Source organism: Myotis lucifugus, unplaced genomic scaffold (genome assembly GCF_000147115.1).
Source record: "Myotis lucifugus unplaced genomic scaffold, Myoluc2.0 scaffold_4414, whole genome shotgun sequence".
Taxonomy (NCBI): domain Eukaryota; kingdom Metazoa; phylum Chordata; class Mammalia; order Chiroptera; family Vespertilionidae; genus Myotis; species Myotis lucifugus.
Genome location: NW_005875462.1, coordinates 1 through 12100, shown reverse-complemented (window position 1 = coordinate 12100; position 12100 = coordinate 1). Strand labels below are relative to the sequence as shown.

Genomic DNA, 12100 nt, shown 5'->3' with positions numbered 1-12100 from the left:
TCAGGTGTGTTCCCCCCCAGACATATCCCCTCCAGGTGTGTCCCCTCCAGGTGTGTCCCCCTCCAGGTGTGTCCCCTCCAGGTGTGTCCCCTCCAGGTCTGTCCCCCTCCAGGTGTGTCCCCTCCAGGTGTGTCCCCTCCAGGTCTGTCCCCCTCCAGGTGTGTCCCCTCTCCCTCCAGGTGTGTCCCCTCCAGGCATGTCCCCTCCAGGTGTGTCCCCTCCAGGTCTGTCCCCTCCAGGCGTGTCATGCCCCTGCCCTGCCCCATGTTTGAGGAGCCATCCCTGGATCCTGATCCATCATTTGTCTTTGGAGGTTTAACCATTGGTCAGAGCAGAGTCAGGTGGGGGCCCGGCTCCCTGAGGCAGGTGGGCCTCAGAGAGAAATGCCTGGTACTGGGAGAAGGGGCGCCCGGGGAGGCTGGCCTGGTCCCCAGCAGCCTGTCCCCCTGTCCCCTGTCCGCCTCCTGTGGGGCGGGCTCGAGCCTGGGTGGGGACGTCCACCCTGAGGCAGGGGCCGGTTCAGGACGAGGCTTGGGGGGAGGGGAGGAGGAGGACACCAAGAGGGAGGCCACCGCACCTGGAGGCTACGCTGCCTGGACGGCACCAGGTCGGGAGACAGACAGCCCTGGAGGCGCCTCGCCCGGAGGCTCCCGCTGTCGCCCAGGCTCTCAGGGTCCTGCTCTCCCGCCTGGTGGGTGCTGGGAGGACGGCCTCGCTGCCCCGGAGCCCGTGCCGGGAACCCCCGTGAAGGCGGGAGAACCTCGGCACTGCCGCCCGCCGCCCGGGCCGCCCCGCCCTGCTGGCCCTCAGTGACGCTCGGGGCACGAGGTTAGAAAAGCACACGGATTTATTGCATATCAATCTCAGTATAAATTCATTGTAGCATCGGAAAGAGTACATTTGGTATACAGTCCTATTCTACAGTATTAGCCTCGCATCGGCGCCGGCGCCCGGAAGGACCGTCTCTAACAGGCACGTCCGTCCTTATCACCAGCATCGCCCAGAACCCCCAGGCTCGGCCCGCGGTTCCCCGGACCCCGCCTCCCGCGTCCTCCGCCCAGCAGCGAGGTCCGCACTCGCTCGGAGCCGCCCTGGCGCCGGCGGCTCGGACCCCTCAGGCCCTAACGCGTCTTCAGTAAGTGCATCTACGGAACTTTCCTTCCCATGGACACGGCACGAGACACGACAATGACCGCTACACACCAGCCATGCACACGTCACCGGCAACAGAAGCAATTTACAGTCTCGGACGGGGACGCACCAGCCTCCTGCTTCAGGGCGGTTTTTCCAACGAGATAGGAGAACCAGACATTTACATTTCCTGTTCACACTATACAGCCTGGAAGCAAAGCAAAGCAAACGAAACAGAAACGCAGCCGAATCGGAAAGGCAGCGACGGGACGGACGCCGCGGAGGCCGGGCGCCCACGGCGGCTCAGCTCCCCGCCTCGACGGGCCCGCCGCCGGACCCCGGCAGGATCGCTTTGTTCACGAGCAAATTGCACATTTGGAGACTCGAGCTGCCTTTTCCTTCTTTTCTTTATTTTCCCAAAAGTGGTGCTGGGGTCAGCGACAGAGAGGACACAACAACGGCTGGAACAGAGGGCGGGGAGGAGGCTCCGGAAAACGCGAGCACGGTGCCATCACAGGATCGCTCGCTGCTACAGACACAGTGCCGTGGCTTTTAGACCCGCTGAGCTCCCCGGCCCAGGGGCGCGGGCATCCCCGGGCGGGCAGTGCAGGGGTGCACCCTGTGGGCGGCGCTGTCCCCCCCTCCCTCGGGACAGCCTAGTGAGTAGCTCAGTAGATTTCAGACACTTTGGGCGGGGGGGCAGGGGGAGGGGGGGACGGGGACAAGGGCCCAGGGGCAGGGGACCACAAATCCAGTGCTTTGAGGCCAACACATGTGACACGTATCTGGGCAAGTGCTTTGCAACGGAACGCTCACCGAGGAAGCAGCGAGACGGAGGAGGCCGAGGGCCCGCGGGTCCAGAAGGGAAGCAGCTGAGGCTGGACCGAGCGGCCCGGGCCCTGGGCAAACGCATGGCCCGGCTCTGCGGCCACGGGGCTGGTGGGCCCTCAGGTCTGCACGACTGGCGGTGCCTTGGCCTCGTGCAGGGAGGGCCGGGTGGCCGGGGGGTGGGGGTGGGCGTGGGTCTCAGGCTCACCCTGTGACAGATCCACACTCCGGGTGCCCGGGGGCCGGGGATGAGGGACGCGAGGAGGCCCCAACTTCCACTTTGGGGGTGAGAGTCAACCGCCCACAGGAGGAAGCAGCGGAGCTGGACGGAGGGTCTCAGGACTGTCTGACTCCCGGGCTCCCTGGGCCCCAGGGCTCCGGGCACAGATGGCGCCAGCGGAGACCCGTGTGGCAGGGCCGAGGGCACAGGGAGGGACAGGCGGCCCGGAGGCCATGCTCCCCACGCACCGGCACGGGGACCAAGTGGTCTCTGTTGGGTCCAAAGATGGATTCCCCGAACTGCCAAGTGCTTGGGCCGAGGGGCTGACCGGTCTGGACCAGCTGGCCTCGCGCTGATCGCGGTCAGGGTCACAGGAACACAGGCCTGAACATGTGCCGGTCGGGGGCTCTGGGGGGGGGGGGGTTTACAACACTGAGGAGGATCGGCCGGAAGTAACAGAAGATGACAGTCTACAGAGGCAGGTGGACAGCAAGGGTGACCCTCGGGGTGGACAGTAGGGGCGGCCCTCGGGGTGGACAGTAGGGGTGGCCTTCAGGGTGGACAGCAGGGGTGGCCCTTGGGGTGGACAGTAGGGGTGGTCCTCGGGGCGGACAGTGGCGCCGTGACGGCTGGGGACACCACTCAGGTGTCCGCCTGTCCAAACCGCCTCTTCCACAGTCACCACACAAAGTAGGCACATGCCGCCTTCTCCGGCAGGAAGCATGTAATCGGGGCACAGACACGGGTGTTTCTGAGGGGACTTCTCATGGGGACCCCATCCAGGTGAGGGCCGGTGGCAATTCCGAGCCGCACGTGGCAGCCCTGGCTGAGGGGAGGTGCCGGGGCCGGGCCGGTGGGAGGTGGGAGCGGTTGTGTTTGCGAATCCTTGTGCCGGGCCCGGCCAGCTCTTCTCAGCACACGCCAGGGCGGCGCTCGGTCTTGCTGCCTCGCGGGGCTTGAGAAGGGGGGACCCTTTCCCAGGGACCCGTGGGCTGGGGGCATCTCAGGGGTCTCCCCACCAGGGTCTTGAGGGCGAAGCCGGGCCCCCGACACCCGCATGGTTGACTGTCCGGCCGGGGCCGCTGTGGCGGGCGTGTGGGGCATCGGCGTGCACGCTTCCCGCCACCCGGGCCAGCGGAGGACACGGCACCGTGAGACGTGCGTCGCCCTCACTGCGCGCCCACGTTTCTAAGGGCGACTCGGCGACTTCTCTCTTTCTTGTTGGGACACTATTACTCTTTTTTCTGCCAAATGTTAAAAGAAATAAATAGAACACTTGTCTTAAATGCAAACGCAACTCAAATTTAACAAAAACACATGATTGTCTGGACAGGGACAGCCGCGCGGCGGGATTGGCGGGGACGCGGGACTCGGTGCGTGGAGACCGCCCACGCCTGGCTCTCAGTCACACAACACACAGCCTATTACACGGGTTTGGTCCTTCACTGGGTACTTATATTAACATTATTTCTTCACAATAAGAATGTCTAATGCCAAAAAATACTGTTAAGGAAGAAATAAAATAAGAAAAGAAACAAATTAGAAAAAAATTACAAGTTATATACAGATTAAGGTCAATTCCATCAGGGAAAAAAAATTATTATTTGAACTTGGCCCCTATGGGAATAATTTAAAGCCCATGAGTGGGGGAGTAGACTGGTCCCCGGGAGGGAGGCGCGGCCCCGGCGGGCTGGGCTGTCTTTGCTGCAGGTCCCAGGTCCTGGCTGGACGTCCCTCGGTTCTGGAGCCGGTCCCGCCTGCCAGAACCCGCGCGGAGAGCGGCGTGGCAGCGAATCCTGAATCTGCGCTCTCAGAAGCAGGTGGGGTGGCGTGGTGGCCGGCGCAGGGAGCGGGAGTGTCCCCCACGGCGGCCAGGGGTGCGCCCGCCTTCTGCCCGCGCCCGTCTGACGGGGCGGGTGAGGTGGCCTGCAGACCGGAGGTGGCCAGCAGGTCCGCCTTCCGTAGAGCAGCGGTGGGGGCCGGCCCGGTGGCCGAGGACAGACCAGGAGGAACGCCAGCTGCCCGGCCCACCTCTCCGACCTTCCCACATAATTGGGGGGTCTAGGGAGGAGCCGCCTGCGGGCCACGGGCACGGATCACATGTCACACAATGACAGGCACATGTCCCAGTCCCAGCCTCGGGCGGCCTGGGACACGCCTCAGAGTCCTTGGTGAGTCTGAACTGGCTCACAGGCGTGGCCCGGTGCCCGGCCCGCCCGCCGCCACCAAACTACCTTGGCTTTACAAAGAGGGTCGAGGACAGAAAACTTCCCCGTGCGCTACAGTACAGAGGCCGCGCGCAGCCCGTGCGGGCCGGGAGGGCGTGGCTTTGCCAACAAGCTCAGGTTCCCAAGCGATGCAAAATTACTTTTACAAAACAATTTGCAAGTCCTTTTTCAATTTCTTTTTAAAAAATACTGTCTGTTATTAAAACCACATGCTTAAATAGACTCTGTCGTCAATAAGGTTACCAAAAGGGCTGTTCTGGTCATTTTCACTATAAAAATCGTGTGGGCCTCTCCTCCGCCGGGCACACGGGGTCTGCCCCTCTCCTTCCGGCCCCGAGCGGCCCCGGCTTCAGTGCGGGAGGAAGTGCCGCCGGTGCCCGCCGGGCTGTGCCGCCAGGCCGTTCCGTGCGCTGCACCCACGGCCGTGCGCCGGCTGTCCTGATGGTGCCCTGGAGACCGGTTCTCAGAGACGTGGGCCCGACGACCTCAGGGACTTCGGCTTCTGGGTTTCCATTGGGAAAGGCGAGTGAGACCAGGGGCAGACACGGAGGAGCCGTCGGATGCAGGGGCGAGGGTCTCCCTGGCTCCTGAGGCCTCGCTGGGATTTCTGTCGCGATGCGGGGCCCGAGGTCACCCCGCAAGCCCCAGCCCCCCGGGCCGGTCAGAGGTGGTTGATGGGGTTAAAGGCTCCAGCCTCGGGCGCGGGTCCCGTGATGCTCAGCCACGCATCCAGGGGGCTCTGGGCGGAGGTGCGGAGAGGAGGGTCCTCGGAGACGGACAGCATCATTGCGTACGCCTGGCGGGGAGGACACGGGACACAGGCGGCAGGTGAGCCGTGGGACCCCGGCCGGTTCCGTCCTCGGCCCCTCCCGCCTCCCGCCGTCTTGGCCCACTCAGACCCACACGGGAGGAGAGAGGGCCGGTGCCAGGGCCCGGCCCATGGAGGCCAGATTCCCCCAGCCAGGCCTGGATGAGGGAGACGGGAGGCCGCAGAGGGGAGCTCGGACGCCATGGCCCCGGCAGAGGGGTCCCTTGGCCTCTCGGGTGTTCCCCCTGCAGTCACCTCTTCCACCCCTTTTCTCTGCCTGGTGACCAAACCCGTGGGCAAGCGGGCACTGTGGGGCCCCGGGGGTGCCGGTGGTCATCGCTAAGACCCCGTCCGCAGTCAGGCCCTGCCCAGGGGACGCTGTGGGGACGGGTGGTGCGGGGGGACACGCGTGTGCTCAGTCCCAGGGCACCTTCTGCCGTGAGCCACGGGGTGCGAGGTGACGGCACCCGCAGGGCGGGCTGGTGGGGAGTCAACACCGGACAGAATTAGTAAAAAGACACAGACAGACACACAGACGGTTTTGCTGAGACTCGGGAGCTGCAGAGCTGACTGAGACCCTGTGGACTTCAGACGGGAGGCGCGTTCTGCGGCCGCTACACTCGGGAACGGGCCCCGGCCAAGCCTGCGTCCTCCCTGACCCCTCAGGGCTCCAGCGCGGCCCCGTGCACCCGGGGGCAGCTGGCTACGAGGAAACCTGGCTCCGTCACTCTGGCAGGTCACAGAGGCGGAGGCAGGGCAGCCTCACCCGGGAACCTGCTTGCGGTACCGCCTTCTGGGGATGCCAGGACAGTGACCTCCAGTCCCTGAGTGACCTGTCCAGGTCCTTCTGCTCTCAACCCTCCCTCCCCGCTGCTGCTGCAGGGACGTGCCGGTCGCTGGGGCGTCTCTTTAGCCAATGCCATGGGCACGGGCGGGCCAGGGGGTCCTGGGCCCCGAGGCAGGCCCGGGGTGGCCATGCGAGAGGTAAGGCTGCCCCTGCCTCACCTGGGAGGTGGGAGGGCCTGCGGGTACCTACCTGGTTCTTAGCCTGCCTGTACAGGGTCTGTTTTAAAGCCTCAGAGTCTAGGGTGGAATTAAGCACATCTTTAACTTCAAACGCTTCCTCGGCTGCTCTGCGCAGGTCCAGCCCCTTCCCAAAAGTCGGCATCGGCTCCAAAGCTAAGAGACCGCCCGCCGGCGGCTGCTCAGCGCACCTGCACCAACCGGAGAGGCCTGTGAGCCGCGGCCTCGGCCCTGACGCCGCATGCACATGACAGACACGTGACGCCACGGGTCTCCATGAGCCACATGCACAAGACAGACACACGGACACACGGACACAGGACGGAAGCCACACGGATGCAGGAAAGCACAGACAGAGGACCATGGAGCGGGTGAGTGGTTGCAAGTAGCAGGCAGGGCATCCAGGCTTCCAGGGGCAAGGACAGAGGGGAGGCCTTGGTTCCCAAGAGTCTGGGCAGCTGGGGGGGCTCAGGACCCCAGTCCCAGGACCCGGGGGGGGGGTGGCTGTCTGTGGAGCGACTCCTCAGGGGCTCCTGGAAGCTGGCACTGCCCGTTGCCAGGGGCGTGGCCAGCACTCGGGATGCAGGGGAAGGGGCTCTGGTTGGCACAACTTCCAGAACTACGGGGCTCAGTCTCGGCACCACAGCGCCCGCGGGACGCTGGACGGCACCCCCAGGCGACAGATACCATGTGGCTCTGCGGCTGGACCAGCTCGCTCCGTGCCTTCCCCTCCACTCTGCTCCCAGGCCTCTGGATGTGCATGTACACACACGAGTGTATGTACATGCACGCATATGCCCACTCACGTGTTTGCACATATGCATGTTTGCATACATACGCACCTCGTGTGTGCACATGTGCGTGTTTGCGGGTACACACATGTGCGAGTGCATGCACACGTGCACAGGTCTATGCATGTGTCTGCATGTGCACGTCTGCATATGTTTACATGTGTGCACGTGTGTGTGCATGTTTGCATGTGGTGTGTGTGCGTGGCTGGGCCTGGCCCCCTCCCCAGGCCGGGGCTCTCCCTGGCCTACGTGCAGAAGCCCCCGTGGTAGAGACACTCAGGGAGGAGGGCCAGCAGGGAGGGGGAGGCTCTCTGCAGGTTTGGGAGTGAGTCACCCTCGTGGTGCTCAGGGTCCTCCCTGGCTGGGCCCCGGCTCTCTCAGCTGCCCGGCCATGGCCCGGAGGCCGGCACCCACCTTCGGGTGTGGTCGAAGCCCACGGCCAGGGAGGCGGGGGGCTCCTCGTCCTCCTCGTCCTCGTAGGCGCCCTGGGGCTCGGGCGCGGGGGACACGTTGTCGTCCTGGGACTTCCCCGCGAGGCTGTCATCGTCCTCCTCCTCCAGCTCCTCCTCCTCCTCCTCCTCGCCGTCCTCTGGCTTCCCGCTGGCCAGGCCTGGGCACGGCGCGGTGCCGTCCAGCTCCTGGACCTCTGGCCTGGAACGGCACGGGAGGGAGTTGGCCACCGACTCCCAAAGGCCGGTGACTCAGCTCCGGTCAGCTCTCCCCCGCTGCACCCCGACCCTCCCAGCCCCCCTGGAGAGCGTGCCTCTGTGGCCCCAGATCCCTGAGCTGTGGGCCTGCGCTGTCCCTGCCTGGTCCCAGCCCGTCCCTGTGGGGTGAGCGACTCAAGAAGAGGAGGATGCCGCTAAGCGTGTGGCCGGGGACAGGCAGGGGCCCTCCCTGGCAGAGCTCCTGGCAGAGCGGACACTGTGTGTCGGGCGCCGTGGCCGGCCTGGTGCTGGGCCAGGGTCCGGCGGGCACAGGAGACGTCCGGGGAGGGTTGTGGCCCAGCCCGAAGGTGCTGCACCTCCAGCCTCGGGGACTCAGGACGTGGGACGGCCCAGGCCAGGGGCCCCTCAGCGGACGGCGTTGGGTCCCGGGATTCTGTGGACGGTGTTGGATTCCGGGGTTCTGCAGGGGTGTTGGGTCCTGGGGTTCAGTGGACGGAGTCTGAGTCCCAAGGTTCAGTGGATGGAGTCTGAGTCCCAAGGTTCAGTGGATGGTGCCTGGGTCCTGGGGTTCAGTGGATGGTGCCTGAGTTCTGGGGTTCAGTGGACGGAGTCTGGGTCCTGGGGTTCAGTGGACAGTGCCTGGGTCCTGGGGTTCAGTGGATGGTGCCTGGGTCCTGGGGTTCAGTGGACAGTGCCTGGGTCCTGGGGTTCAGTGGACGGAGTCTGGGTCCCGGGGTTCAGTGGACGGAGTCTGTGTTCTGGGGTTCAGTGGACGGAGTCTGGGTCCCGAGGTTCAGTGGACAGTGCCTGGGTCCCGGGGTTCAGTGGACGGAGTCTGGGTCCCGGGGTTCAGTGGACGGAGTCTGTGTTCTGGGGTTCAGTGGACGGAGTCTGTGTTCTGGGGTTCAGTGGACGGAGTCTGGGTCCCGAGGTTCAGTGGATGGAGTCTGGGTCCCGAGGTTCAGTGGACAGAGTCTGTGTTCTGGGGTTCAGTGGACGGAGTCTGTGTTCTGGGGTTCAGTGGACGGAGTCTGGGTTCTGGGGTTCAGTGGACGGTGTCTGGGTCCCGGGGTTCAGTGGATGGTGTCTGGGTCCCAGGGTTCAGTGGACGGAGTCTGTGTTCTGGGGTTCAGTGGACGGAGTCTGTGTTCTGGGGTTCAGTGGACGGAGTCTGGGTCCCGAGGTTCAGTGGACAGAGTCTGTGTTCTGGGGTTCAGTGGACGGAGTCTGGGTTCTGGGGTTCAGTGGACGGAGTCTGTGTTCTGGGGTTCAGTGGACGGAGTCTGGGTTCTGGGGTTCAGTGGACGGTGTCTGGGTCCCGGGGTTCAGTGGATGGTGTCTGGGTCCCGGGGTTCAGTGGACGGAGTCTGTGTTCTGGGGTTCAGTGGATGGTGCCTGGGTCCCGGGGTTCAGTGGACGGAGTCTGGGTCCTGGGGTTCAGTAGACGGAGTCTGCGTTCTGGGGTTCAGTCAGTGGCAGACCCGCCAGGACAGGTTTGCCTCAGGGACAAGTCCCCTGACGTGCAGGCCCCTGGGCCCCTCCAGCCCGGGCGGGGCTCCCACTGTGGTCCCCGTGACCACAGGCAGAGGGAGCGCGGGGCGGGCGTGAGTCCTCGCTTCCCTCAGGCCTGGGTTCCGCTCATCAGGAAGCCCGTGACGGGGGTCCGGGGGGCAGGAGGCCCCAGGTGTCCAGCACGCGTGCAGGGAGGTGGCAGGCAAGGCGCTCGCTGGCTGCGCCCACGCCTGACCTGAGCTCCGGGCTCCCAGACCCTGCACCTCCTGGACCCGCAGGGCCGACGGGAATCCGTCCACTGGGCCAGGGACACGGTCCTCTCTCAGCGTCCGGCAGGCGGGCCTCCTCCCCAGTGACCTCTGACCTCCAACAGGGCAGGTCTGGGGCTCGCCCTTGTGCCGGGGACCGACCGTGTGCCCGCCCGTGTGTCTTCATTCCTCGTCGTCCCGTGAGGAGGAGAGGGATTCTGACAGCTGACCCGCCTTGGGGAGGGGGGTGGGCCCAGCGTGTTTCCTTGTCACCGGGCACCTGTGTGGGCACCGGGCGCGCACCCATCCCACCGTGACGGGGGGTGGGGGGTGGCGGCCCTTGGACCGGGTGATGGGGCCAACAGAGTCCTGTCTCCTGTGGGCTCTCTGCAGGGGCCTTGGGGGGTCCTGGCCCCTCGAGCCCTGTGCCCTCTCAGGGACGTGAGACCCCGCCCCCCCATCCCCATGCTGAGGACGCGGTGAGCAGGCGGGCAGCTGCGGGCACCGGATGCGGAGCATGTGCCGCCCGCAGCCCCGTGTGTCCTCCGTGGAACCCGCACGCACTGGGCACGTTTCCATGTGGCACCTCTGCCAGGGCCGGGACCAGGCTCTTCATCTGTGTGCCCGCCCCCAGCCCCCCGAGGATCTGCTCATTGGCAGGCCCCGCACCGGCTGGGGTGCTGAGGGCCCAGCGGGCACCGTGGGGGGCCCGGCGCCTGGTGCCCGCTTCAGGCAGAGAGGACACAGGACATGCGTGCAGGCCTCCAAACAGCTGCCCGGGGCGCGTGCATGTCCCGGGGCAGCCGGGACACAGCCCATGGCCGGGACACAGCCCACGCCGGGCATCAACAACCGGACCTTCTCTTCCGGTTCTGGAGCTGGCGCCCAAGGTCCAGGTGCCACGGGGATGGTCCCTCAGGCTGTGAGGGGGACCCGGCCCAGGCCCCCACTCCGGGTGGCTGCCCGCTTCCTCGGCCTGTAGACCCGCCCCCCCCTCTGCTCCGTCTTCGCATGACATCCATCCTATGTGCACGTCTGCGTCCAAATCTCCCCGTTTACAAGGTCCCCAGTCACGTGGGATGAGGGTCACCCAACCCCAGTGCGGCCGCATCTCCCCCATCAGGTCACGTTCCGAGGCCCCTGCGGGCCAGGCCTCCAGCCGAGGGACCTGCAGGGGCACCGTTAGCCGTGAGGCCGGGACCCCGGTGGGGCCTGAACTCCCCCTGACGCTCAAGGGCAGCGGTGCCGAGTGAGGACCATCCGTTCACACTGGCCCCACGGATCTGCCGGGGGCCCCGCACTTGAGGGATGTACGTTGACCGAGACCCTGGTTCCCACTTTCAACAGTGACGGGGGGCACCTCCAGCCAGGGCTCCGGGCTCCCTGGACGGGCCGGTCCGAGGGCCTGGTGTGTGGCTGGCTCGGCCCGGCTCTCTGGGGACTCGGGCAGCCGCCTCCGTCTGAGCCTCCCTCACTCCCCTGCCCTGAGCAGCAGGGAAGCCCTGGCGGACGCGCATGCCAAGGTCAGGGGGTAGGGTGGCGCCCTGGGAATACCGAGGGCAGGGACCCCTCTCCTGGGCACTGCCTCACCCGCTGGGGGTGGATGGGGGCCCTGGGCCCGGGGACGGTAGAGCTGCAGCCCACCCGTGGCCACCACGGCGGCAGTGCCCTGGGCCTGGCTGTGTGGCTGGAGCCAGGCGCCCCACCCCTCCGGGCCTCAGTTTCCCCTCTGAGGAACTGGGGGATGGCACCCCGAGGCCTCTGGGAGTTGGCCGTGTCTCTGGTTCTCGGACGCCCGGTCTGGCACCAGCCATCTCCCAAGGACCAGCTCTTCCTGGGGTCGGAGGTCCTTGCGGGGGCGGGGGATGGGGGGGGGCAGGGCAGTGCCACGAGCTGAGCCCCGTGAGCGGGGTTGTGCAGACGCCCTCCTCCTTCTTGAACCCGAATCCTCCATTTTTCTGTGCTGCTGGTGTGTGTCTCTGTGTGTGCTCACGTGTGTGCGTGTGCATGTGTCTGTGTTTAAAGGGGCAGCACTATTGTTCGGAAACCTTCAGTGCCTGGGGCTAAGCAAGTGTCCCCGAGTCTCAGGCGGCGAGGGCCGTGGTGTCTCCCCCACTGCTGACACTTGGTTGCACACGTGTGAATGCCAAGGCCATGCCGCGTCCAGGGGGAGAAACTGAGGCAGGGGGAGCCCTTGCTGACACTCTCCGGCTTCCAGGCGGCAGAGCTGGGACGGAATGGGATCCGCTGCAGAGCCCTGGGCCCGGCCCGGGGACAGGTGCGGGGCGGGGTGCCCGGCTCTGGGCTCAGCCGCACAGGGGGGCTGGGCGCACACACTGCCCCGGGGCCCGGCAGGGGCTTCCTTTACCGTGTGTCTGTTCGCGCCGATGCCTGGCTCATCTCGCTGTTGGCGATGAAGTTTCTGATTTCAGAGAAATAGGAGTCTTCCTTTCTCGTCTAAAAGTGCGTGGGTGTCGGACTCAGAGGTGGGGGAGGAGGCGCTGGTCCCCAGGTGGTTCGTGAGGACCCCGGAGTGCTGGCTCACTGCGTGGAGGGGGATGGGACCCTCAGCTGTACCGCTCCGTTCCCCACTGCCCCTCTCCCAACGCATCGCCCCATCATTCAAGTTCTACCCCCCCACCC

General features: G+C 65.9%; 1 protein-coding gene across 1 annotated transcript; it reads right to left on the bottom strand.

Moving 5' to 3' along the window:
- Nucleotides 1-3612: 3612 nt before the first annotated feature.
- On the bottom strand, nt 3613-7591 carry LOC102421073 (PR domain zinc finger protein 16-like). Its single transcript, XM_023749249.1, has 3 exons — nt 7444-7591; nt 6252-6429; nt 3613-5203 (listed from the first exon to the last, which is right to left on the bottom strand). The coding sequence occupies exons 2-3, from the start codon at nt 6381-6383 to the stop codon at nt 5069-5071; spliced, it is 267 nt and encodes an 88-aa protein (XP_023605017.1). The 5' UTR covers nt 6384-6429; nt 7444-7591; the 3' UTR covers nt 3613-5068.
- Between the last annotated feature and the right edge of the window lie 4509 nt (nt 7592-12100).